General features: G+C 53.6%; 1 protein-coding gene across 3 annotated transcripts in view; it reads right to left on the reverse strand.

The window, feature by feature from the left end:
- Positions 1 to 325: 325 nt before the first annotated feature.
- PLEKHM2 (pleckstrin homology and RUN domain containing M2) overlaps positions 326 to 25141 on the reverse strand; it is a 41074-nt gene continuing 16258 nt past the window's right edge. The window contains exons 2-20 of one of the 3 annotated variants that reach the window (XM_055582608.1): positions 15600 to 15706; positions 15088 to 15197; positions 14414 to 14513; positions 13771 to 13858; positions 12822 to 13008; positions 11483 to 11542; positions 8225 to 8453; positions 6267 to 7106; positions 5939 to 6008; positions 5703 to 5793; positions 5271 to 5335; positions 4864 to 4952; positions 4112 to 4244; positions 3737 to 3927; positions 3355 to 3420; positions 2631 to 2790; positions 2133 to 2312; positions 1929 to 2045; positions 326 to 1286 (exon numbers count right to left, since the gene is read on the reverse strand). In XM_055582608.1, coding sequence (XP_055438583.1) covers positions 1152 to 1286; positions 1929 to 2045; positions 2133 to 2312; positions 2631 to 2790; positions 3355 to 3420; positions 3737 to 3927; positions 4112 to 4244; positions 4864 to 4952; positions 5271 to 5335; positions 5703 to 5793; positions 5939 to 6008; positions 6267 to 7106; positions 8225 to 8453; positions 11483 to 11542; positions 12822 to 13008; positions 13771 to 13858; positions 14414 to 14513; positions 15088 to 15197; positions 15600 to 15706 — 3018 coding nt within the window. In that variant the 3' untranslated portion in view covers positions 326 to 1151. The remainder of the gene's footprint in view (positions 1287 to 1928; positions 2046 to 2132; positions 2313 to 2630; positions 2791 to 3354; positions 3421 to 3736; positions 3928 to 4111; positions 4245 to 4863; positions 4953 to 5270; positions 5336 to 5702; positions 5794 to 5938; positions 6009 to 6266; positions 7107 to 8224; positions 8454 to 11482; positions 11543 to 12821; positions 13009 to 13770; positions 13859 to 14413; positions 14514 to 15087; positions 15198 to 15599; positions 15707 to 25141) is intronic. The other 2 variants (XM_055582610.1, XM_055582609.1) reach the window with 2 other exon arrangements.

Raw genomic sequence — 25141 nt, forward strand, 5'->3', positions numbered from 1 at the left:
CTGAGTGGCGGGTGCTCAGGCCCCACAGCTGGGGAGGAGGGGAGGAGTGCCCTGCCCTGGGAGTGCAGACAAGTCCTGAGACTGGAGCTGGTGGCTGCCCCACCCACCCAGCCACTGCAGGAAACAGGAGGGAGGGCAAAGGTGAGGCCCAGAAGCTCCCAGTGCTTGAACTCTTCCGCAGAGCATTGTGGTTGCCAGGGAGGGCCCAGATCATCTCATGGAAGAGCAATTGTGGAATCAATGAGGAGTGAGGGCCGAGGGGCCTAAGAGGAAGAGTCAGAGATCCCTCACCTCCACCCTGGTCAAAAAGGGCCAGTGACAAGTCTTGGCAATATAACATGTCTATTTTATTTTAAAAAACAAACCCCAGGCCACCTGACCCTCTTCCCCAGAGGGCCCCTCTTGGGAAGGACCTGGCTCCAGCCAAGCAGCCGTCACAGGCTGGTGGGCTTTGCTCCTCTCCAAGCCCTCCTGCCCACCCCGCCATGCTCCCGGCAAAAGGACACAGCCTGATTCTCGGATCCCACAGGCACTGCCAGGTTGGAAGGAGTCAGGAAAGGGGCCATGGACATGCAGAGCCTCCTGGAAGCCAGGGAGGGCCAGCCTGGCCCCCCGCACCCCCATCACCGCTGGAGTCTGGAAGGCAGGCAGCAGTGTGCTTGGGAATAGAGTTAGTGAGGAGGAGACATGCACTAGACCTCGGTGTTCCAGCTTCCCTCCCAGCCGGGTCAATGTTCAAACATGAACAGGGATGGCCGGGCACTCAGAGCCCCCAGGGTGGCCTAAGCCTCTGCCCGGGCCCCTGACCCAGGGGAGGAAGGGGCTCCTGCCCTCCCAGTCCTTCCACTCCCCCTCGTGGACTGAGGCAGTGGCCCCGGGGAGGAGGCCATGCGTCTGCAGAGCCCATAGGGCTCGGACCCTCTGCCCCAGCGCTTTCCAGTTGCCCCCTGCCAGGCAGGAAGCCCAGGGTGTGGTACACCCACTCTGGGTCCCTGGGAGGGAGACTGGGTCTCAAGCCCCACTCAGTGGTTCGGCTGCCCAGGAACACGGGTGGGGGCCTGGCTCCGAGCAGCTCAGTGACACGGCGATGACTGTGTGCCGCCCACGTGCCCCCCTCTCCTGCCCCGCCCAGGACACCAGCCAGCTCAGCCTCAGCACCAGGGGTCCCGGGAGGCTCTGCCCCGGCACAGGCTGTCGCTCCGCTGCCAGGCACTGTGGATGAGGCTCAGGGCATCCTCGAACTTCTTCCTGGAGGCTTCCTGGATGGCCTTATGGGGGAGGTCCACCTGTGTGGGGGGTGGCAGGAATCTGAGGGCTGCGCCAAGAGCTCTCAGGGAGCCAAGGGGTCCCTCTGCACCAGGTGTAACCTTGCCCTGGAACTATGTCTGTGTTGCTGAGAAAGGAGGGCTCCAGCCTACCGGACGATACTCCCTGAGCTTCCTCCTTACAGGGGTGCACCAGCTTTTGGGGGTGGGGCCTGGGGTGGCACCAGGAGGCAAGCTCTGTGCCTGGGAGTCTCCCTGTGGAAGTGCGCTCTGCCCAAGGTGGGTCCAAAGCTTCTGAGGGACAGCATAGCATGTGCTCCTACCAGGATCTGTCCAGGAGTTCAATGAAGCCCCCTCAGCCTGGCTCTGAGCTCTATGCCCCCACCATCTGAGCACAGCTCTAGCCCCACTATAAGCCCTTAATTCCTGCTTTTTGATGGGGACTGAGAAGGTTAAGAATGGCGTTTCCTGAGCTCAATGCTCAGCTTTAGCCTCAGCTTCCCGGGGAGTTAGCGTCCTGTCCCTTTGGTCCTACAGATGTCTCTCCCGGAGCTCCTAGTTCAGTGCTTCCCTGGGCCCCTGACCCCTGCCTTGGTCTGTGCCGTGCAGGGCTCCTTTCCCCAGGGAAGGACTCCCTTCTGCAGGGCTCTGGCAGCTGGGTACCTGGTAGATGGTTTTCCACCCCGAGTTCAGTGCAGATAGGAATCGGTCCAGTTCAGGTGTGCAGCTCAGGTAGACGACCCAGGGTGGGAGGGGCTGTGCGCTGTCCTGGGAGAACTCCTGGGCAGAGCAGGGGCCCCAGGTGAGCAGACCCAGCACTCCTGTGGCAGGGCCTGCCTCCATCACCTGCCCCCTCACCCGGCTCACCAAGAGGCAGTACTCCTTGCCCGGTTCAGTGGACACAGCGCTGATGTCAGCCAGCTTGGCAGTACCCAGGGAGCGGAAGAAGCTGGTCTGGCAATCCTCGTGGCATGTGAAGAGGCGGTCATCGGTGATTACCAGGCAGCAAGGGATGCAAGGGCTGGGAGCTACCCCCTGGGGGATGACCTGGGGGGCATGGCGGGGGAAGGGCAAGCTGGAGCTCTCCAGGGCTGGTCTGCACCAGGACACCCTGCTTCAGGGGCTAGCCAGCCCCGCTGCCCAGCCCTCCAGAGGTCAAGCAGATTCCGCCCACCTCAGGAGTACAGGGGCTGGCCCGGTGATGGTGGGAGTGTCAGGCCACGGGTGGCCCTAAGCTCCAGGGTGGACTCTTGGGCTGGTCCTTGGAGGTCCTGTCTTGGTCCTTGGAGGCTGCTCTATGATGCGTCTGGATTTAGGGAAGGGCCCCTGGGGGCCCGGGCTGGGGGTAGGGGAGAAGGCGCTCACCCCCTTGGACACGGCCTGGCACAGGTGCTGCATCCAGTCGGCCATCTCAGCCTCGCTGTCGGCGCTCAGCTCCAGGCAGGGCCGGTCGGCGAGGATGACCTGGAAGGCGTGGGGCCGATCCGTGGTGTTGGATCTCCGACAGCCACCGCACTGCTCCCCCCTGGGCCAGAGGAGGAGGGTGAGACGGGTCGAGGAGGCAGGGGTGGCACAGGGGAGCTCCTGGGCTGGTCGAGGCCTGAAGACCTGGGGCTGCCCCAGAGTCTGGGGGGCTGGAGGACACCAGAGGGTGGTCCAGACCCCACAGCTGGAAAGCCCCACCCCAACTCTTTTCTGTGTAGCACCTTTAATCTCCAGGATTACCAAAGTCCTTCCGCATACTGAACAGGGCCAGGTGAGGGGTGGAGAATCAGCTCTCAGCCCCACCCTCTCAGAATCAGCACATGTTGCCCCTCGTGGGCCTGATGGTCCCTCCAGGTGTGTGTATGTTCATCTCCCCCTTAGGTCAGGCGCTTCCCAGGGAAAGGACTGCCTCCCCATCAGACTGGATCCTTTCCAGGCAGGGAGCTCCTTTTGCCTCCCTCAGGTTCCCCTAGAGCTCAGCAGACCCCAGGGCACTGAGTGGGGGTGGGGCTGAGTTGAGCCCCAGGCCCAGCTAGACCTTGACCTTCAGCAGCCACACAGGCCCCAATACCTGCCCAGCAACCCCGTTGCCCAGGACACTCACCCCATGTTCACCGAGAGCAGGGGCGTCACGTCGGTGCGGTCAGGATATTGGTAGAGGATCCCATTGCTGCAGGGGCACAATGGGGCAGGGGTGAGTCTGGGCTGGCATCTGGGGGCCTGCAGAGTCTACATCCTGGGGATCCTTGCAAGCTGGGGCTTGAAACCCAGAGGCCAAGGAGGCTGGGATGGCTGGGAGGGTGGAAAATCTACAGAGGTACCGCAGGGAACATGTACCCCCAGACCTGGGGACAGCAGCCCTAGGCTGCACCTGAGATGGCCTGGGCTTCCTTGGCCCTACGTGGCTGACACCACAGAGAAGTTCTAGGATCCCCGTGGAAAGGAGGGTGCTGTCCCCCACCCCAACCTCCGGCCAGAGCTCTCACCTGAGCACTACGAAGCAGGTCTTCCAGTGCTCCTTGCCCAGGTAGGAAGTACCCGCCTTGTAATGCAGCATGCCTTCTTTGGTGATGGTACCCTCAGGGGGTGAGCAGTGGCAGGGGGTGGGGCCCAGGAACTCGTCCTGGGGGTCCTCCCAGTGCACAAGCCCATAGAAGCGCACAGTAACAGCGGTCGCCTAGGGAGGGAGGGGGCAGGGTGAGGACACACCCCAGCTGGGGAGGCGGCTGGGTTGGGGTGGAGGGGAGAGCCTGCTGCAGGCAGATGATGGGGAAACATGAAAGACCGCTGTCTGCACCTCGTGACCCTGACACCAGGGCTCACATCTCGGGGACAACAGCCTCTCCTCCCCGGGTTCTTACCTCACACTTGGATTCCTGGGCCACAAATTTAGCCAGAGCCAGCTTCTCCATGGTGGCATCAGTCAGGATGCTGGGGTAGGGGGGTTCCCGACAGCCCTTGATCATGGCTGACTTCAAAGAAGCCAAGAAGAACCTGTGCGGGGAGTGGGGTCTGCTGTCAGAGGCCTGGGGCCCCCACCTCTCACAGGGACAGGGCTTAGTCCTGAGGACGTCTGACCTGAAGGGGTCACAGGGTGTGAGGGAGGGACCCATCTGGAACCAGAGCTAAGGTGGCTAAGGTGGCGGGTGGGGTAATGAGGTGGCAGCAGTCCTTGGCCATCACACGGTGGTCTGGGAAACCTAACCCTTCACAATGGCCAAGGGACCTTGGGTCTTGACCACAAGGGAAGCCCGGATGAGGTGATGCAGCAGGACTCAGATGAAGACCCGACCTCAGGATAGACAGTTTTCGAACGGAAGCACGTGGGGCAGGAGTGGCCCCGTGGCCCCAAAGCAGGGGCTGTGCTTTCTGTCCTGTGGGGGTGATTCTGACAGCCCTTTTCCTCTCTGGGGGCCACTGAGGGTCTGAGGTCACCAGTCAGTCAGTGTGCCTGTCACCCCCCTGCTTCTCTGCCCGGACCGCAGGCTCCAAACGAAACTCGTCTGTTTTCTACTTCTTCATAGCCCACTTCCCACCCTCCACCCCCAGGGGTGTGGCCAGGCCAGTAGCGCATGCTCCGTCTCCTGGCCGGCAGAAGGGGCGTGTCACTCACTCGGCCAGGGCCACGTCCGCTGTGTCCAGCAGAAACTGCTTCCTGCGGTTGGTGCACACCAGCTTCACCGTCTGTTGGTCGAGGCCCACCTGCCGGAAACCACACCCCACATGCACACGGAGCTTGGCCGCGGCTGCCACAGGGGCAGCCGTGGCCAGACAGAGGGCGGGCTGGGGAGGGAAGAAGCACAGACTGGGGTCACCAAGCAGTGGGCAGGGATGCTCGGATGTACAGAGAAGGAAGAGGGACCCATGGGCTTGGTTCTTATCCTTGGCATCCGGGGGGTAGATGAGAGCTGGCAACCCCCGGGACTGAGGCCAGGGGCCGGCCTTGCTCTGCAGCTCTGAGGCTGGGTGGCCCGCGGAGCCCTACAGACAGCACACACCAGCCGTGGAGCCCGAACTCACCGACACGTAGTCGAGCTCATTGTAAGAAACAGCCTCTTCCACCAAGTATGGCTTCTCTGTGGCCCCTGAGAGAGGAGACCCCAGTGCTCGTTACCCCTGGGGGCCTCTCTGCCCTCCCCGTGCCCCATTTCCCAAGACCTTTTCTCAGTGAGGACCCGCCCTCGCCCTGCTATCTGAAATGATGGGGTAGGAGAATGACATGGGGTACTCATGGAGGGGCCCCCAGGCTCACGTCCTGGGATACTGACAGCCCTTTCCCAGCTGTGCATGTTCATCACCACGTGCAGCAGAGAGATACTCGGGGGCAGCGGGGTGGGGGGTAGAGGGGTGGGAGGCGAGAGGGTTTTGGTGGGGAGTGGCAGGTGCAGGGAATGAGGAAGCAGTCAGTCTCATCCTCCATGTGCCCTGGCCCAGCCCGGGGGCGGCAGGCACCTTTCCGGAGCAGGTAGACATAGCAGTCTGTGAGCAGCACATACAGCAGCTGCAGGTTGCCCTCCATGTGCCCGGTGCTCATCCGGATCATCTAAGGGGCCGGAGCAGAGAGGTCAGACCCCGAGGCGCGCACCCCACCCTGGACAGCCCACACCCCCTTCTGAGCAGGCGCAGGGCCCATCCAGCCGTGCCCTCCCTGTGTGGCTCTTGCTCATTCTTGAGATCCCGGGACTTACTCTGAAGAGCTGCTCTTCGTTTTCTCGAAACACATGGATCATCAGCAGGAGCAGGTGATTGTTGTCTACTCTGTGAGGGGGACAAGTGTCAGGAGGACGAGGCGTCAGCTAGAGCAGGGGCCACACAGGCACACGGAGACGAAGGGAGCACAGAGACGATGTGCACACGGAGGTGAGGCGACACCAGAGGGCCACACCCCTTCCTACCTCCCAGCCCAGGATAGGTCTTCCAGGAGCTGTGCTTGGCCTACTTGGAGGGCAGACGCCCAGTGTGCCCTGATCAAGGAGAGGCATGGCTCACACATGTGACACAGACAGACTGGCTCACCTGAACTCTGCCGAGTGGGTCATCTCAGAAGGGCTCCCCTGGCCCTCCTCCACCCCGGAGTCCTCGGCGCTGCTCAGACAGGGGCTGGGCTGGTCTCCCTTGAGTCTGCAAAGAGCCTCCTGGGTCCCAGGCTCTGGCTCCAGCCCCTCACCGTCCTGGGGCAGCTGGGTGTCCAGTTCCTGGGCCTCTGGCTTCTGCGCCTCCCCCGGGGTGTCCTCTAAGGGCCGAGGCGTCTGTCCTGGTCCTCCTCCTCCCCCCGCCTCTTCTTGGCCAGCAGCCGCAGGGCTACCAGGAACATGCAGCGGTTGGCCAGGCCCTGCAGGGTCATGGTGGCCGCCACCTGATGTAACAGTACTTGGACTCTCGACGGTAAAGCAGTAGAAGTCCATTGGGGCTGGAAGCCCCTCACTAAAGTCGCAAAATGGCGGCCTCTCCGGGGCGTCCCCGGGAGAGCCGGTCCGAAAGGACTGGTCCGGGGGCTCGACGTGGGAGCGCCAGGTGGCCGGGTCCAGCTGCCCGTTGAACTGGTCGATGACCTTACTCAGGGGCTGCCCCACGCGCTCCATGGAGGTGTCCTTCATCTCGGGGATAAGCAGGCCCACCTGGCCGGGCTCTGAGCGCTCGCTGCCCTCCACTGTGCTGCCAGGCCCCTGTCCCTCCTGTGGCGGGGAGGCCAGGGTGGTGTCTGGGGAGCCCCGGCCAGGGCCTGGGCTGCTGACCATGGTGTCGCCATTGCCCTGCCGGGCACACGTGTGCTGGGTGGAGGCTGGGTGGAGTGGACTTGCTTCCTCATCTGATCTGGGCTTCTTCTTCTTGCCTGTTTTCTTCTTCTTGGTGACCCTGGATGGTAGTGATTGGGAGAGGTTTAAAGCTGGGCAACTGGTACTGAGGGCAACGAGGTGGGCTGGGTCAGAACAGGTGAACCTGTGCAAGGAGCTCAGAGAGTCAGAGCTTCAGGAGTCCCAGACAGTACTAGGCTTGGGACCCTGGGCCAGGGGCCAACAGCGGCTCAGGCGCCGAGTACCTCCTGCTGCTGGCAGAGGCAGGGCCAGCACGAGGAAGGCACAGGGGAACCCCTGAGTGGGTCCTGTGAGTTCTAGCTGGTGGCACACTGGGGTAGCTGTGCTCTCAGGAATGGAAACAGGCCAAGGCTGGTCAGACCAGTGACCCCTCTACTCAGCCTCCCCGCAGGAGGTGGGCTGACCCTGAGCTGACCTCATTTTACATTAGGTATTGTAATGGATAATTCTAAAGACTCAAAATCTTTTGAGCTCAAATTCCTGGCTCCATGGTTCCGAGTTTGCCGGAGTGGACCTGGCTAAGCAACTCTAGGTCTGAACCTCTCTAGCTGCTCTGGATTTGAACCAGCCTTTGGGAGTGGGACTCCTGGCTCCAATCACTGGGGAGCAACTCCCCCCGCCTTGGGCCAAGAACCCTCTTATTCAGGTGGAGGGACTCAAGAGCAGGAGCCCGAGGAGGTCAGAGAGCCGAGGAGGGTCTTGGCCAAGAGTTTCCAACCTTGTAATCCACCTCCTCCTTCCTTCTACGCCCTGTCAATGCGACGAAGATGCTCTTCTTTCAGTGAGCCATGCTCAACTAGAATTGGTACAAATTTCAGAACTTGTGCATTGATGTCCAAGAACTCCCTTGGAAAGAAGTCCAGGCTGAAGGTACTTTCTGGATGGACCGGACAAATGCCCCCGGCAGCCCGGGCCTGGCCCCTGAAGCTGTCCGTGTTGTTGCCTGTGCCACCCATCTTCCAGGCTCGGGCCCTCTTTTTCCTCTTGATCAAAGAACTACTGAACAGGGATGGGTACCTGGTCTCCAGAAGAGGGCCAAATGTCCTCGGGGTGAAAGGGGGTGGGTCCTAGTCAGTGTGGACTAAAAAGTGATGCTAGGAGCGGACAGGAGGGACACCAGGACGTTCACCCAGCTTCTCGGGCCCCCTCCCCGCTGACCTGATGACCTCGAGCTCTGTGCAGGTGTCCGGTAGGTCCGGGGTGTGGGACTCCCCCTTCTCCTGAGAGCTTGTGTGCACAGGGGTGGTGTCGGAGGAGGATACAGTCTCGGCCTGGTCCTCATTGAAGGGGTTGTGGCGCTGGGTGGGACTCTTGGTGGAAGCCTTGCTGCTGGTTGGGTCTGAGGTGGTGGAGCGGGGGCCACTGACAGTGTCTGTGAGGTCTCCGTCTGGGAGAACAGGAAACACGAGACAGCCCTTCAGACACCAGCTGGGGACCCCAGGCCCCAAAGCATGCCTTATCTCGGGAGGGAGGCAGGCGAGTTCTTCCCAGAGCATTCTGACCGGGGTGGCCCCGTTTCAGGAGTGGAAGCCTCCTGCCAGCAGGACGTGGGATTTGTGCTTCAAGAGCAACTTGGAGGAACGCCATTGCCACTCTCTCTGGGTTCCCCCCCTCACAGCTCTCAACAATTTGGCCGAGTTTGAGTCAAGAGCCTCAAGGTTAAGCAGGCTCCAGGTTTAAGCCCTGTGGGGGTGGTGACCTTGATGGCTCAGAAGATGGGCCGCATGCCTTGAAGGCTAACATGAGCCTCCATTAGCGCAACACGCCCATGACAGGACTGAGATACCCAAAGTCCTCTGAAGGGACCCCCACGGTGGCAGATACAGAGGGACAGAGGAGGAGAGAAGAGAACCAGGATCAGAGAAAATGAGGGCTGCAGACGCTGAGAGGCCAGGACAAGGAGTCTAAGGCTGAGGAGCTGGGGGAAGGGCAGGAAAAGAAGGACCTAGAGCACAGTGAAGAGGGCAGAGAGGGGAGAAAGGTGTGCAGAGTTGCTGCCCCCGCAGAGATGCCTCGTGGGCCCTTCTCCCCTGAGAGTCAGGTGCTGAGAACTTCATTTCATTCAAACCTCAGCCTGCCTACTGGCCCTCCCTGGGCACTCTCCCCCAGGGAGACAGGCCCTCTGGAGAGAAGCTGGTCTCTTACCCCCTCCCACGCCCTCTCAGCCCTCCCACCCTCAACTGTCCATCCCAGGTCCCTGGAACGGGACACTGAGAGGAGGGAGTGTCAGCATGGAAGCATAGGGGGTGTTTATCCAGTGGCAGATGGAAGGCCGCCCAGGCTGGCAGGATAGCTCGGGTGACGGTGACGGTTGATGGCAAAGGACACAGGATGTTCATGCCCCATTTGCCAGCCTGCGCACATCTTGCTGGCCCTTATCTGCCAGAGGAGACGTGGTACACAGGCTTCCCACCCTCAGCCTCATCTGGAAGGGCCCAATCTGGGAAGCCACGGGGTAGCTGTTTGCTGACGCAGCATGGCATCAAAAGTACACTGTCTTTTAATATAAGGCCAAAGGAGGGGGCAAAGGGCAGCTGCCAGCTCTGCCAGAGAAACACGAGTGAAATAGGAGCCTTTCTCCAAATCTCCAGGGACCCCCAGAACTTGTTTCTCAGATGCAGAAAAGCCTGCCCTTCAGTCTGAGAGGAGGCTCTTGCTAAGTCCACGTGCTCCTGTTCGACCCTGAGAGGTGCAGCTGTCCAGGGGAGGGGTCCCAGGAGGGGGGCAAGCAGATCATTGGGCGTGGTGGGGTCCTGGCTGGGATACCCATCAGTTCTGTACATAAGCCAGGGCTCTTGGAAAGGCCTCCCCAGTCCCCACCCCAGGGCCCGGAGCTGCCTCCAAATCCTGCTCTTCTCCAGGTATGAGAAGACAGAGCCACCTTAGGGGAGCTGCCAAACCGGCTCAGGGCATCGTCAGCGCGCCAGGAACCAGGAAAGTGGGTGGTCACTGCTGGGACAACCTCACCCCACCCCAGAGCCCAGCCCAGCCCGAGCAAGCAGTGCGACTGGGCTGTTAGTTCTCAGGCCACAGGAGCTCTGGAGGGCTGCAGAGGAGGGTCAGGCCCTGCTTGTCGAGTGACTGCCACAGGAAAGTAGCTGGGTCAGGAGTGGGTTAGTTGTTAGACCTGGGGGGGCGGGGATCAATGCCCAGCATGTGAGCTGCAAGAAGACAAGCAGAAAGGATAAATGATGTTATGATGGAATTCTGGATTTCAAGCTAATCTCAACTTAAAATGGGGGACTCCTTAATGCTACTCTCTTGGCCAGATAACATAAATTTATTTTTCTCAAAGCTCTATCTTATTTTCCTCAAACCAAAGCTACTGCACACTCACATTACTTGGGAAAAGAGCCTCCATCATCCATGACTCAGATGGCAGCTGTAACACAGGGGCCAGCTCTGAGCAGAACCGCCGCCCCTTGGCTCAGGGTGACCAGCCGGCACCACCTCCTCCAGGGGCCGACCCTGCACCCACCCTGGGCAGAAGTGGCCCTCAGGGCCGGGCTGTTTATTAACAGGGGGTCTGGGTTTGGCCTCAGCTTTAAGGAGGAAGGATTAACCTTCTCAGAAATACATCTTCGCTTGGAATAGTCATGGGACTCCCACGAGGAGCTTCAGGGCTGTTCTCAAGGCCAGAAGTGGCCTCACCAGTAGAAAAAGGCCCAAGCATTGCTGCCACCTAGTGGACAGGGTGGAAAGATGAACAGATTTCTTTCTTTCTTTCTTTTTTTAATCTTTATGGCCACGCTGCGTGAAATTTGGGATCTTAGTTCCCTGACCAGGGATCAAGCGCACACCCGCTGCATTGGCAGCTCAAAGTCTCAACCAGTGGGCCAACAGGGAAGTGCCTGACAGATTTCACTTTAGTTGACCTTAAAAATTCAAAGAGGATGTTTCAGCCGTGCTAGGGCAATTTCCCTCATTCAGACCTCAATCTCCTCCAAAAACACCCACGAGGAAGCCGTTAAGAAGTGGATCAAGCTGTCTACACTGCCTCCTGATGTCTGTAACACAGAAGCGCGTCTGACCTAAAGGAGCTCGCAACCCCCATGTTCAAAGGCAGTGTTTTCCTGAACAATCTCCCCACGAGGGCCCCACAGCTGGTAGTCCCCTGTACATGTCTGGTGCATGACTGACACTGGAATCGGGACGGGTGATCCATGTGTCCCCAAAATGCGCTCAGCGACTCAAGGCCACGGCATAAAGGGAAGAATCTTGCACTAGGAGAAGGGGTTGGCCTAGGCCTCAAGGTCAAGTTCTACTGCAGAATTCCATCTGTCAGAACACCAGACTTGGCTTTATTATGATCATTGACATTATCATAAATAACAAGCTGATTCTGAATCATGCAGCAAGCTTGGTATGGAAAGGTTGCAAAACAGGAAAAGAGGGTAACAGCGGACTCTGTCCCACCTTCCCAGTCTGTGCTGGGTACAGACGGCACTGCTGGAAACACATCTCCAAAATCATAATCTACAAAAACGAGGGACAAAACTGAAGATTAGAAACACAGGTAGTTTGGCAGGACAGGGAGGGTGGGGGGCAACAGGGTGGGAGGCATGGGAAGAACACAAGAGAGGAAAAATTCAACTTTCCATATTTTCTCTGACCACCTCAGGGGAACTTACAAGGAGCCCACCTGCTTCTCAGCTTGGGCACTGGCCCAGTGACCTCTGACCCCTAGGAAGACCTGCGGGCAATCCGTTCCAAGCCCGGAAGAACATGGCTCCCCTGCACCTAACCTCCTTTCCTACCCCTTGCTCTCCTTCCCGCCAAACCCAGCAGCTAAGAAGAGGTGGGCTCAAGGGACACCTCTGTCGATGGGCAGTCTGGCTGCTCCCTTGAGGCCTGTCCCGCCGACTTCCCTGAGCCTGATCCAAGCAGACTGAGCTGCCATCTCCTGCTCCTATGAGAGCAATACAAATCTAGCTAACACCAGACTGAAAGTAACTGCCCTCCCCGGGAGAGAGGACCACACCACAGGCAGAAACAAAGAAGGTCAAGGTCTCAATGCTGATGCAATTCTGGGTGCCCCTGGGGCTGAATTGGTGCTTGGAGCCCCTTCGCTGGAGATGAGGTGGGGTGCAGTACATAAACGGCTCTGGTTTCCCACATGGGGCAACAGCCAGTTTTACAAATCAACACAGAAGCCAAAGGTTTGGAAGAAACCAGGCTGTTCCAACCAGCCGTTGGACTAAGACAACAAATGACTACAGACATGAGGATGTTCTTTTTTGGTCTTTGCTGCCACATGTGTGATTGCCTCTGACACGCTGTCAAGGACAGGAGGGACTCAGAAATCGATGGACCAGGGGAAATGGGGGTGAGTCTGCCTCTAAACTTTGAGACCCATTGGGTTCTCCCTCCTTCCAGGGGTTGCTTAGCCTTTTCTACCTAGAATCGAGGGTAGGACCACCCCCAAAGTGGGCGGTGCTCACCCCTGCAATGTCAGGAAGTTTCCAGGTTGCCTTCCTGAGCTTCCTGACCGCAGAGAACTGCCCTGGTGCGTGTCTACAGCCTTCTGAAAAGGGGTCTAACATTCATAAGATCTCACTGTGGCTTTTGATCGCCAGAATCAGTTCCTGAGCCACCACTGGGACTTTGAGAAAGAGAAGAGCCGGGAAGTGACTGGCCTGGTTTAACTCTGAATTTCCACCACTGGACCAGCCGAGAAAGATGTCCCCCGGCCAGGCTTACGTGGCTTAGAATCCATTCACAACAGAGGCCGGCCCCTTCCCGCCCTGGCACTCACCCTCACTAGACGGGGCGATGGCGCTGTCATCCCACTCCAGGGTGGTGGAGGTGACGGAGTTGAAGGAATTGAGGGAGAGGCTGTCTGAGCCGTGAACTGAGCTGGGGAGGCGGTCTTCAAAGTCCAGCAGGTACTGGGGCTTGTAGTAGTCGGGCATGTAGGGGGCCAGGTCTAAATAAGGGGCATCCTGGGGAGAGAGGAAGAGGCAGGTTGGGGCGCTGGACCTGCCTTCACACTCTCCCAGGCTGGTTTTTCTTTGGAAATCAACATGCTTATGGTACTAAATCCAGAAATAAACTGCTGAGAGGAGGATTGTGAATGGTTGTGGCCCATAAGGCTGTGGGCTTGGGGCCAGGGATGACAGTGCCTGCTGGGCCTCCTGACCCTCCGTAACTTCCTGTACTCATTTTCCCCAGTTTCTACTACTTTTTAGGTCTGTGCTGTTGGAGTCTGGATCTAGGCTGGTGACCCAATTGAGAGGGGGCAGTTTCTTACATCTTGACGAGGCTGCAGAGGTGCCTCTGAAGCTCCTGGGCTGCGCTGCAATGGCTCTAGTGCGTGACCGTGACCATGACTGACCATGACCAGGAGGGAGGCTGGGAAGCAGGAAGCTGAGAGGCTTCCAGGATCCCAGGAGGCACAAGGATGAATCTGCCTTGACTCTCAAAGATTCATGTTCTGAACATGAAGGAGTATTAAGTGCTAAAATACTCTAGGTGATGTGGTTTTTCTCCAAGTTGGAACAGAGACAGGAAGGAGCCACCCAAACCAGGAATTCTGGCCAAGAGAGTCACCTCAATTCCCCTCGGCAGCCCCTGAGCCATTTCCTCACCTGAACAAACAGGATGATGCTCAAACTCAGCCTCGCCCATCAGGCTCCCTGGATGGGACCTTGGCCACCCTGCCCACCCCTCTGCCCCTATAAGCAGTGAGAGCCGGGATATCTCACCAGGTCCAGGTCAAACCGAATGAACTCCAGCCCGGATACCAAGGTCAGGAACAGGGTCAGGTGGTCATGGCTACACACCAGGGCATTCCTGCGGGGCATGAGACAGGGTCATTCATGGTGGCCCTGGGCCTGGTTTCCAGCATGGCCCTGCCTCCCCAACAAGCCAGCTATGTTGAAGTTTGATGTGTGACCGCCTCCCTCCATCCCCAAGCTGGGTGCAGCCTCTGCCCACCCCCTTCCAGCACTCTTGCCTGGGTCTGGAGCCACAGGCACTTTACTGCCTGTGTCTTCAGATATGGGGCCTGTGGCAGCTCGCGGCAGCTGCTCCGAACACTTCCTGCAGCAATGCCAGCAAAAGCTGAGCGTTCTGGTCAGGTCTGAGGCCTGGCTGGAGGGTTAGGCAAAGGCTGATCAGGCACCAAACAACTCGTGGAGCCCAGCTGGAACCTGGACTCCTGGCCAGAGCCGTCATAGGCACGCTCCACTGGCTTTCAGGCCATCACTGGTGTGTCTTCAGGCTGCCCACCTGGGCTAGACCCCTGGGGGCCGGGCACAGTGTGGTATGTGCATGGGTAAGATGTTGGGATGAAGCTCAGGGGCACGCAGGAGCTGCGTGCATGAGACCCCGCGTCTGGACACTCACTTGACATAGTACTTGTGCAAGAGACCCAGGTTCTCCTGGAACAGCCGCAGGTAGCTCTCCAGGGAGTTTTCGTTGAGGGCCAGGTACAGCCAGGCCCGGCCTGCAAATGAAGGGCAGGAGTAAGTGGGAAGAAGGTCCAGCAGGTGCCAGCTTTCCTTGGCCTGGCAAGGAGCGGAGGGAGGAGGAGTGGCCGAGGAGAGTAAGCACCCCAACAGCCTTCTCTCCTGTGGGAGTGCCATGCCCTGAAATCTTGACCTTCCTCATCAGACTCGAGCCTGTAACTGGCCAGGAAACTTGGATTGACAGGGCAGATTGCAAATCCCAGGGCAGACTGCAAACCCCACATGGGTTGAGAAATGTAAGGATGCTGCGCTGACCCTGTAGCTGACACTGATCATAGCTCAGGGAGAGAGGCGAGACCCCTCACTCATGCTCGGGCTGGGATTCAGGAGGAGCCCAGCTCTCTTTAGCATCTTACTCTCCTTCCCCACAGCCACGAGGCTGCAGCCAGATGTCATGTGCCGGGGAGAAGCAAGGCCTTGTGGAGAGCGCTGGCATTTTAACAGCCCTCCGCCACTGGACACCATGAGGCACTTGGCCTCCCAGGTTGACCTGAGTCCCAAAGCTACCTGCAGGGAGGGCAAAGCTCCCCGAGTCAGCCTGGCTCTACTCACTGCGCCCCAGGTTGGTGGCCACGTGCTGTAGCACCTCGATGTGCTTGACGGCCTCTCTCCTGGTGAAATGAACCACGAGCACCCAGTAACCAGATGAGAGGTCCTGCAGCCTGAGAAAGTAGGACAGGAGCTGCTGTGACCTGGATGGGGCCACCCTTGGACGCTGTGGTCAGCGGGCCCACCAGCCTCTGTGTCAGCAGGAAGTGCAAGGCTGAAAGCTGGGATTCCCAGGGCACCCACAGGTCTCCTCCTCCTCCTCCACCACCAGGCCTTCACGCCATCATTTCATCTGTGGCTAATCCCTTCCCCCATCATTCATGCCTGCTCAGAGACGGACTGCTGGGACAACCTCAGATAGTCTGCAGCCCCCTTGAGTGAGACCAATGTCTTTTTGCCAGGAAAGAAGAAATAAAGGGCAGACAAGGCTAGGGACTTTCCTCTGGAGGTTACCATGGCCTTGGTCCTGCCCTGTCCAGCCGCATAGTCCTCTCCAGAAACTGCTGTCCCCTTACCCGTAGAGCAGAGCGTGGTCCAAGTGCTCACACAGACGCTGCAGGACTTTGTCGTGGTTGCGGATGGCAGGGGTCTCATCTTCACAGGCAGCAAAGTAGCTCTGCAACTGAAAGGAAAAACAAAATCCCCCCAGATTAGAAATGGACGAAGAGGAGGGCCACAGAAGGTCTGTAATCAAGAAGGTAACTAAAGGGATTTCCCTGGTGGTTCAGTGGTTAAGAATCCCCTGCCTTCCAATGCAGGGGATGTGGGTTCAATCCCAAGTTGGGAAACTAAGATCCCATGTATCTGTTCACCGCAGAGAAGATCCCGCATGCCACAACAAAGACCCAATGCAGGCAAATAAAGAAAGAAATGAAATTAAAAAGAAAAAAGAAAGTAGCTAAGAACATCAGTCAAAGGATGTATCCACGATGACCAACAGAATCAACCTCGAACTGCCTGCACCAGCTGCTTTTCCTGTACCACCAAGGTACAGGTGTCAGTGGGCATAGGAAGGGCGCTAACTTAGAGCCCAGTCCCCAAGAGGCACTCCTGTGTGCTTGTCACAATGATAGCTTGATGCTGGCGAGGAAGTCATGGTCTACATGTGGGTCTCAGGTGACACCACGCTTCCAGACTGCGCCACCAAGCTATATAACTCTAGGAGCTCGGAAGTGAAGTTGCTCTGTTGTGTCTGACTCTTTGCAACCCCATGGACTGTAGCCCACCAGGCTCCTCCATCGTGGAGTTTTCCAGGCAAGAGTACTAGAGTGGGTTGCCATTTCCTTCTCCAGGGGATCTTCCTGACCCAGGGATCGAACCCGGGTCTCCCGCACTGCAGGCAGACACTTTACCATCTGAGCCACCAGGGTACCTACAATATTATGTATACAAATGAACACACACTGCCCAGTAAATTCCCTCGCTCCGCCCTGGAGTTGGCCACACGGTGGCCTGCCTGAAGCTGCCCCTCTGCACAAACCAAGGGCTGAGGGACGTGGGCACCTGCTCCGATGGCCTTCTTGTCAGAGGCTGACATGGGATACTGGGTTTACCTGAGGAAGCTGGCTGGATATGGATCCAGGTACCCGCCAGGCCCAGGTTGAGCCCTACACCAAGAATTACACCATTCCCAGGCTGGACTAAAAAAAGATTTGGGGGCTTTCCTGGTCTATGCTATGCTATGTTGTCACTTCAGTCGTGTCCAACTCTGTGCGACCCCATAGACGGCAGCCCACCAGGCTCCACCATCCCTGGGATTCTCCAGGCAAGAACACTGGAGTGGGTTGCCATTTCCTTCTCCAATGCATGAAAGGGAAAAGGGAAAGTGAAGTTGCTCAGTAGTGTCTGACTCTTAGCGACCCCATGGACTGCAGCCTACCAGGCTCCTCCGTCCATGGGATTTTCCAGGCAAGAGTACTGGAGTGGGGTGCCTTCCTGGTCTAGCGGTTAAGAATTCACCTGCCAATGCAGGGGATGTGGGTTCAATTCTTCATCCAGGAAGATCCCACATGCAACAGAGCAACTAAAGCCCATGCTCCACAACAAGAGAAGCCACCTCAGTGAGAAGCTCACATACCACAGTGAAGAGTAGCCCCCGCTTACGGCAACTAGAGAAAGTCTGCGCACAGCAACAAAGACCCAGTGCAACCAAAACTAAATAAATAAATCTAGAAAAAAAAAAGAAATAACCTAATATTATACATGCAGAGTACATCATGTGAAATGCCAGGCTGGATGAATCATAAGCTGGAAACAATACTGCTGGGAGAAATATCAATAACCTCAGATATGCAGATGATACCACCCCAATGGCAGAAACCGAAGAGGAACTAAAGAGCCTCTTGATGAAGGTGAAAGAGGAGATTGAAAAAGCTGGCTTAAGACAACATTCAGAAAACTAAGATCTTGGCATCTGGTCCCATCACTTCATGGCAAATAGATGCGGAAAAAAATGGAAGCAGTGACAGACTTTATTTTCTTGGGCTCCAAAACTGCAGATGGTGATGCAGCCATGAAATTAAAAGATGCTTGCTTGTTGGAAGAAAAGCTATGACAAACCTAGACAGAGTATTAAAAAGCAGAGACATCACTTTGTCATCGAAGGTCTGTATAATCAAAGCTATGGTTTTTCTAGTAGTCATGTACGGATGTGAGAGTTGGACCATAAAGGAGGCTGAGTGTCAAAGAATTGATGCTTTAGAACTGTGGTGCTGGAAAAGACTCTTGAGAGTCCCTTGGACAGCAAGGAGATCAAACAAGTCAGTCTTAAAGGAAATCAACCCTGAATATTCATTGGAAGGACTGATGCTGAAGCTGAAGCTCCAACCCTTTGGCCACCTAATGCAAAGAGCTGGCTCATTGGAAAAGACCTTGATGCTGGGAAAGATTGAAGGCAGGAGGAGAAGGGGATGACAGAGGAGGAGATGGTTGGATGGCATCACTGACTCAATGGACGGGAGTTTGAGCAAACTTGGGGAGACAGTGATGACAGGGAAGCCTGGCTTGCTGCTGACCATGGAGTTGGACATGACTTAGTGACTGAACAGCAACAAAACTCATATTAAAAATAGATTTGGCCAGTAGGTGAGATGAGCTGCAGCATGGAGTAACTTCAGCAGACTGATGGAGGCAAGTGCCGCTTGCTCAGCTCCAGTAAGGACAAGAAAGCCCAGATCAGAACTGAGTTCTCTGCAGCCGCCGTGAGGAGGGGGGCCTCTGTCAAGGAGCAAAGCTCTGGGAGGAAAGTCTTTCCCACTTCCCTCTGGTCTACTGCCGCCCTTCTAAAGGCCAGAGTGGGGAAGGACACACGAAGAAGAACACTCATCTGTGTATACTCATCTCAGGTTTAAGCTCCTGGCATTGGACAAACGTGCTCTCAAGTGTTTTCTGGAAGCACTGGCAGAAACGGCCTCAGTAGGCAAGACACATCGACCACACCAGCAAGCACGCGCTCTTGGCCAGAGGCCAACCATTCAGCCCCCACAACAAAAATAGCTTCTCTTCTCCGTGGCCCAGAGTAAACCCAGCGGCCCTGCTGGCCCTGGACAGGCCTCCGTCCTGCAGGGTCCGCCCCTCCTCCCAAGAGGCAAGCCCCAGGAGCAGAGGTTCCTAGAACTAAAAGAAACAGCAAAGAGCTTCCAGAAACTGCAGTGGCTGAAGGTACGCTTGCATGGGTTCCCACCAAGAACCATGACATCAGGTCCAGCTTTTTTTTTTTATGTTTTTATTTTTTGGCCATGCCATATGGCATGTGGGAACTTAGTGCCCTGACCAGGGATCAAACCCCGGGCTCCCTGCACTGGAAGTGTGGAGTCCTAAGCACTAGACCACCAGGGAAGTGCCCCCTCTCCAACTTTTTTTTAATTTCAAAATCCAAGAAAATGTGAGATCAGAGATTCTTAGATGTAAGAACTGGAAGAATCTTTAGAGATCTAGTGCAACTCCTGTATTAAGGAAGAAAAACACAGGCTTATTCATTTGTTTAAATATAAAGGAGCCATACCCATCATAACACTTGAAAAATATGGAAAAGTTTAAAATTTTACTTATTTATCTTTAAACAGAGAAAGTGACTAAAGTCAAAGAAGGGTAAGTCCTTCACTTTGATTTTCAGCTAAGTGAGGGAGCCATGGCTGGAACTCAGACTCCTTTTTCAGGTCAAGATACCTTAAAACAAGATATATTCTAAAAGCATTATTTGCTCATCATAAAAGTGTAAGCCACATGGAAATGTGTATGTGTGTGTGTGTGTGTGTGTATGCATTGTTGTGAAAGTCGCTCAGTTGTGTCCTACTCTTTGCGACCCCATGGACTATATAGTCCATGGAATTCCCCAGGCCAGAATACTGGAGTGGGTAGCCTTTCCTTTCTCCAGGAGATCTTCCCAATCCAGGAATCAAACCCAGGTCTCCCACATTGCAGGCGGATTGTTTACCAGCTGAACCACAAGGGAAGCCCTGTATATATGCATATATATATACACACACACACACACACACACACACATATATGAAGACCTCCTCTCCCTGCTCCCACTGTCAACAGCTTGTATGTATGCCCTTCCAACTCTTTTCCTGCATACAAAGACTTAAAATAAAAGAGTGAAATGGGATCATGCTGTACTCATTGCTCTGAAACTTGCTTTCTCTTAATATATCAAATGTATACTTCCATATCATTACAGAGAAATCCACTCCATTCTTTTTTAACAGCCACAAGTGTATTCTAAAATATGCTGCACCATGCTTTAACCATTGTTAGATACAGCTACTGTCTTCACTTCTTTGATATTACCCAGAACACTGCAGCGCACATCTGGGGATGCCTGGGTGGCTATTTCTGTATGGTAGAACAGAACAGTATACAGAGTGGAACCACAGAGCTGAAGAACATGCATAACTACAATCTGGCTGGATCTTGCTATGCGCCCTTTTAAAATGTTGGACTTATTTACATTCCCATCATGCAGGCCAAAACTGGGGATAATTAGTCTAATTTCCACCTGTCCAGTGGGTGAAAAACAGTATCTAATTGTTTTAAATTGTATTTCTCTGACCACTAATGCAGTGGAACACCCTTATTTGCTATTTGTATTTCTTTTTCTGTGAATTGCCTGTTCACACCTCTGCCCAACCTTCTGGTTGCTTGTCTTTTTTCTTATTGCTCTGTTGATACTGTTAGTTAAGGTTTTAATCCTGTGTGTTGCTATGTGGGGTGCTTTTGTATTTGTTCATCTTTTGCCCAGTGTGAGTTGACCTTTCTTTTTTCCTTTCTTTTTCAACTGACCTTTAAACCTTGCTTATGGTGCTTTTTTACCTATTGAGAAATTCTTATTTTTTGTATAGTAAAATCTGTCCATTTTTTCCTTTATAATTTCCCATTTTCCCCAGTCTAATATTATAAAAAGTACCTTTATTCTTCTATAGTTTTAGGACTTTCTTAGTTTCTTTTTTAATGTTTAGATTTTTATGTATGGGATGAGGTAAGGATTCAGCTTTATTAATTTCTGGATGGATAGCCCATTTTCCACATTTATTGGTAGTCCCTTACTGATTTGTGATTTAATATAACATTTTTATAGACATCTTGCTATGGACAGAATGAGGCCACTCCATCTGCAACCATCCTTTTTCAAAAGTGTTTTGACTCTCCTGGCATATTTTTTTAGAATAACATTTCCCTATAATTACTTTCTGGATTTGGAAGCAAATTATACTCAGTCCAGAGATTATTTGGGGAAAAAAATGGTATTTTTGCAATACCAAGTCTTCCCACCAGGAACATGAGATTTTTAAAAAAAATTTAACTGATTTGGCTGTGCCAGGTCTTAGTTGTTTCATGGATCAACTTAGTTGTATCAGGATCCTTAGTTGTATCATGGGAACTCTTTTGGTTATGGCATTCGAGGTCTAGTTCCCTGACCAGGGATCAAACCGGGTCCCCTGCATTGGAAGTGTGGTGTCTTAGCCACTGGACCACCAGGGAAGTCCCTGGAATTTTTTTTTTTTTTTTCATTTACACAGGTCTTCTTTTATATCCTTTGGTTAAGTTTTCCAACTTTCTTTGGATAGGTCTTGTACATTTCAAGGGGGTGTTGCATACGTATACATGGTAGGAAGAGTTAGGGAAAAGTCTGCAACCAGGGAACAACTTCTGCAAAAGGTATAATAGAAAGAGTGTATAGCGTGGTGGTGATGAGCCAGGGCTCTGGAGAGGAAACACGGGTCCCAAGACTGGCTCTGCTACTATAAAGTTAAGTATCTCTGGCAAATTACTTAACCCTCTAACCCTCACTTTTTCTCATCTGTAAAAGAGGTTAAGAACATTGTTTAGAGCTAAGCTGTCCAATACAGTAGCCACGAACTACATGTGACTCTGAGTTTAATTAAATTTAAAATCAAACAAAAGTAAAAATGCAGTTCTTTAGTTGCACTAGCCCCATTTCAAATGCTCAGTAACCACACATGGCTAGTGACTACTGTATTGGACAGTGCAGATGTAGAACATTCCTTACTGCAGAAAGGTCTATTGGTTTAGGGGATCAAATGATATAAAGCATGAAAAGGCTTAGCATGGACCTTGGTAAGCAAAAAATGCTCAATAAGCATTAGCCAAGATTATTAAGAATAATGAAACCACGGCGATAGTTCATGCAGCATTGTTTACAGTCGCCAGGACAGAAGCAGCCTCAGTGTCCATCGACAGATGGACAGATAAAGAAGTGGTGTATATGCAATGGAATATTACTCAGCCACAAAACAAAATGAACAAACATAAGGAAACAGAGACTTATGGCTACAGAGAACAAACTGGTGATTCCTGGGGCGGGGGGCGGGGGCAATGGGTAGGCAAAACAGGTGACAGGGATCAAGAGTTACAAACTCTCGGTTATAAAATAATTCACGGGAAGGGGACAGAGTCAATATTATAATAGTTTTGTACGGTGACAATGTGGTGATCATTTTATAGTGAATAAAAGTACTGAATCACCATGTTGCACACCTGAAACAAATATAGTAAGTTAATTATACTCCAAATAAATAAATGGAAGGAATATTCCATATTCTTAGTTACACCGATGACACGGCACTTAGCCAAACATCAGTTCAGGGTCAAAGAAGACTCAGCAATGCTCTCTGCTCTCAAGAACTAGTATTCCTAGCTCACTAGCAGGTGGCTCCAAGCCTATCCTTTCACCACTCTTTTACAGCAGGTTGACAAAGCATTTCCATCATCTCAGGGGACAAGGAGATCTTCAATCAATGCGACAACCCAGCACAGTTCTTGAGAGGGAACAGGAAGGAGGCTGGGGATGTCTCTGAGTCAGTGACGAAAGAATTTTAGGAACTCGTCAACAGCTTGAGCTCATACTTTGGAAGCTGTTCAGAAAGTGCGACATCAAGGTGAACAACCAAGGTCTCCTCCCCGCCACCCCTGCCCTGGCCACAGAGCGGCAGCTGCCAGGAGCTACTTATGGTACCAGGAAGGTCACAGGCTCTGAAAGTGGGAGGAGAGCAAATATCGAAGCCTCATTTGAGGGCCCCTGAGCAAGAGAATCAGTGAAATGGGGCTAATGAACACAGCGCTGCCCGGATGCACAACTGCCGAATCGTATTTAAAATTACTCCTTAGTTAGACACAAAACCTGTTGGAGCAGCTACCACTGGCTGTAACTAGAGCCATCATTAAAAAAAAAAATTATTTATTTGCTGCATCAGGTCTCAGTTGTGGCACATGGGGTCTTTGCATCTATGTGAATCTTTCGGGTGGCACACAGACTCTAGCTGTGGCATGTGGGATCGACAGCTGCAGGGCACAGGCTTAGTTGCTCTGTGGCGTGTGGGATCTTAGCTCCCCAAACAGGGGTCAAACCCACGCCCCCCACGCTGCAAGGTGGATTCTCAACCGTTGGACCACCAGGGAAGTCCCTAGAGCTGTTGTTTATGGAAGGCTTGTTATGTGCACTCTGAAGGTGGCAGACAACCTGGATTTAAATGTGGGCTCTGCTGCACATTCATTGTGTGACCTTGGGCAAGGGACTTCACCTCTCTAAACTGTCTCCTTTTCTGTCAGCTGTGTCGTGTGGCATATGGAATCTTAATTTCCTGACCAGGGATGGAATCCATGCCCCCTGCACTGGGAGCAAAGGGTCTTAACCACTGCTTTGCCAGGGAAGTCCCTAAACTCAGTTTCCTGATCTACAAAAACATAGGTTGTGTGAGGGTTCAGATAATACCTTAGTTGTATTTATCAAAGTGCACGATGCCTTGAAAGCACTTAATAAATGTTAGCAGCTACGATGACATACTTTACAAACACTTCTTAACTTTACCATCACAGCAACCCTATAAAGTGGGTCACAGAGCTAGTCAGTGGCGGAAGCAGATTTTAAATCCAAGTCTTTTCATCCAGCCTAGCTTCAAGATCCCCAAGTGAATGGTGCATATAAAACATTATATGCTGTTCTAGTATGTTGTAGGAGAACCCGAGAAAGCAAAATGCAGTCCCCTCTTCTTTAAGTCACAAGCAGTAAAAAGCCCATGGTGCACATGAGTGCCGTGTCTTCTGAAGCTCTGCTTTTTGGAAGATGGATGGAGGAGGAAAAGGCTGCTGTGGCTCCTTTAAGAAGAAAGCCCACAAACTCTCGCCATCCTTTTGCTCCACGTGGGCATCTTCCCAGTAGTGAGGAAGTGGATGGTCTGGTTAAACAAGCCAGAGCTGCTCCAGGAGGAGCCTTCCCCACTTCTGGGAAAAAATTCATCCCGCCCATCAGATTGTCGAGTACTTCTTTTATGCCCATGAAAATTTGGGGAAAAGGCCCAAAACTTCAGAATCAGTAGGAGTCTAGAGCAGGGGTCAACAAGCTATGGCCAGTGAGTCTGCCTATTTTTGCAAATAAAGTTTTATTAAAATGGCCACACCCATTGGTTTTGCATTATCTACAGCTGCTTTGGCGCTATGAGGGCCCAACTAAGTGGATGCGACAGAGGCTGTATGGCCCACAGAACCTAAAATATTTACTATTTGGCCCTTTACAGAAAAAGTCTCCCAACCTCTGGTCTAGAGCCTCAAGCAGAGGTGACAAGGAATGCACACCTGTCACAGACTGGGTCAGGAGTGTCTCTTGCCCAATGCTCGGTTTAGCAGTGGCCAGAAGGGGAGGCTTGAGCCTTGAAGATTCAAATGTTTCAACAAAGGTTTATTGAGCACCTGCCATGTATATACTGATGCTATTCTTTTTTTGGCTGTGTCATGTGGCTTGTAGGATCTTAGTTCCCTGACCAGAGGTTGAACCTGGGCCCTCAGTGGTGAGAGTTTGGAGTCTTAACCACTGGACCTCTGGGTAATTTCCATCAAATGCTATTCTTATATAGAAGTCCTTGCCCTTGTATAATGTAAATCATATGCAAATATATAATATAGTGCCAAGGATTAATAATGCCATAAGAAACAAAGCAGGGGTTAGGAGTCTGCTATAAATATGGGGTCTCACTGAGGACGTGACAACAGTGGTAACTAGGGGAAGAGTACTCTCGTTGGAAGAACAGCAGGTGCAAAGGTCCTGAGGCAGGGGCAACACTAAAGAAACTGCTATGGCAACGATGTGAGTGATAATGAGATTAGAGAACAGTCAAGGGCCACAGCACGTGCAGCCATACAGGCCATTGTAAAAGAATTTGCATTTCATTCCTAGTTTGATGGGAAATTATTGAAAACAGGAAAATGTTAACAATATAATTCAATATACAAAGCTGCTCTAGCATCTATATGGTGTCTATATAAACTGGACGGCCACGGTGGAGACAGACAGACTGGCTGAGAGGCTATCCCGGTGTGGATGGATAAGCTGGGAGCTGGCTGTAGTGGTGGACGTGATAAAGGGTTGGATTTAACATCTATTCTGCAGGTGGTGCCTGATTAGATGTGGTACTGATAGATTAGATGTAGGGTAGGGGAGAAAAAAAGATGCCAAGGATGATTCTAAGGTTTTTGGTCTGAGTAACTCAATGGCAGTGCCATTTCCAGATCGGGTGGAGCTCTACATTGGCCACAATAA

The sequence above is a fragment of the Bubalus kerabau genome, chromosome 5 (assembly GCF_029407905.1).
Source record: "Bubalus kerabau isolate K-KA32 ecotype Philippines breed swamp buffalo chromosome 5, PCC_UOA_SB_1v2, whole genome shotgun sequence".
Lineage (NCBI taxonomy): Eukaryota > Metazoa > Chordata > Mammalia > Artiodactyla > Bovidae > Bubalus > Bubalus kerabau.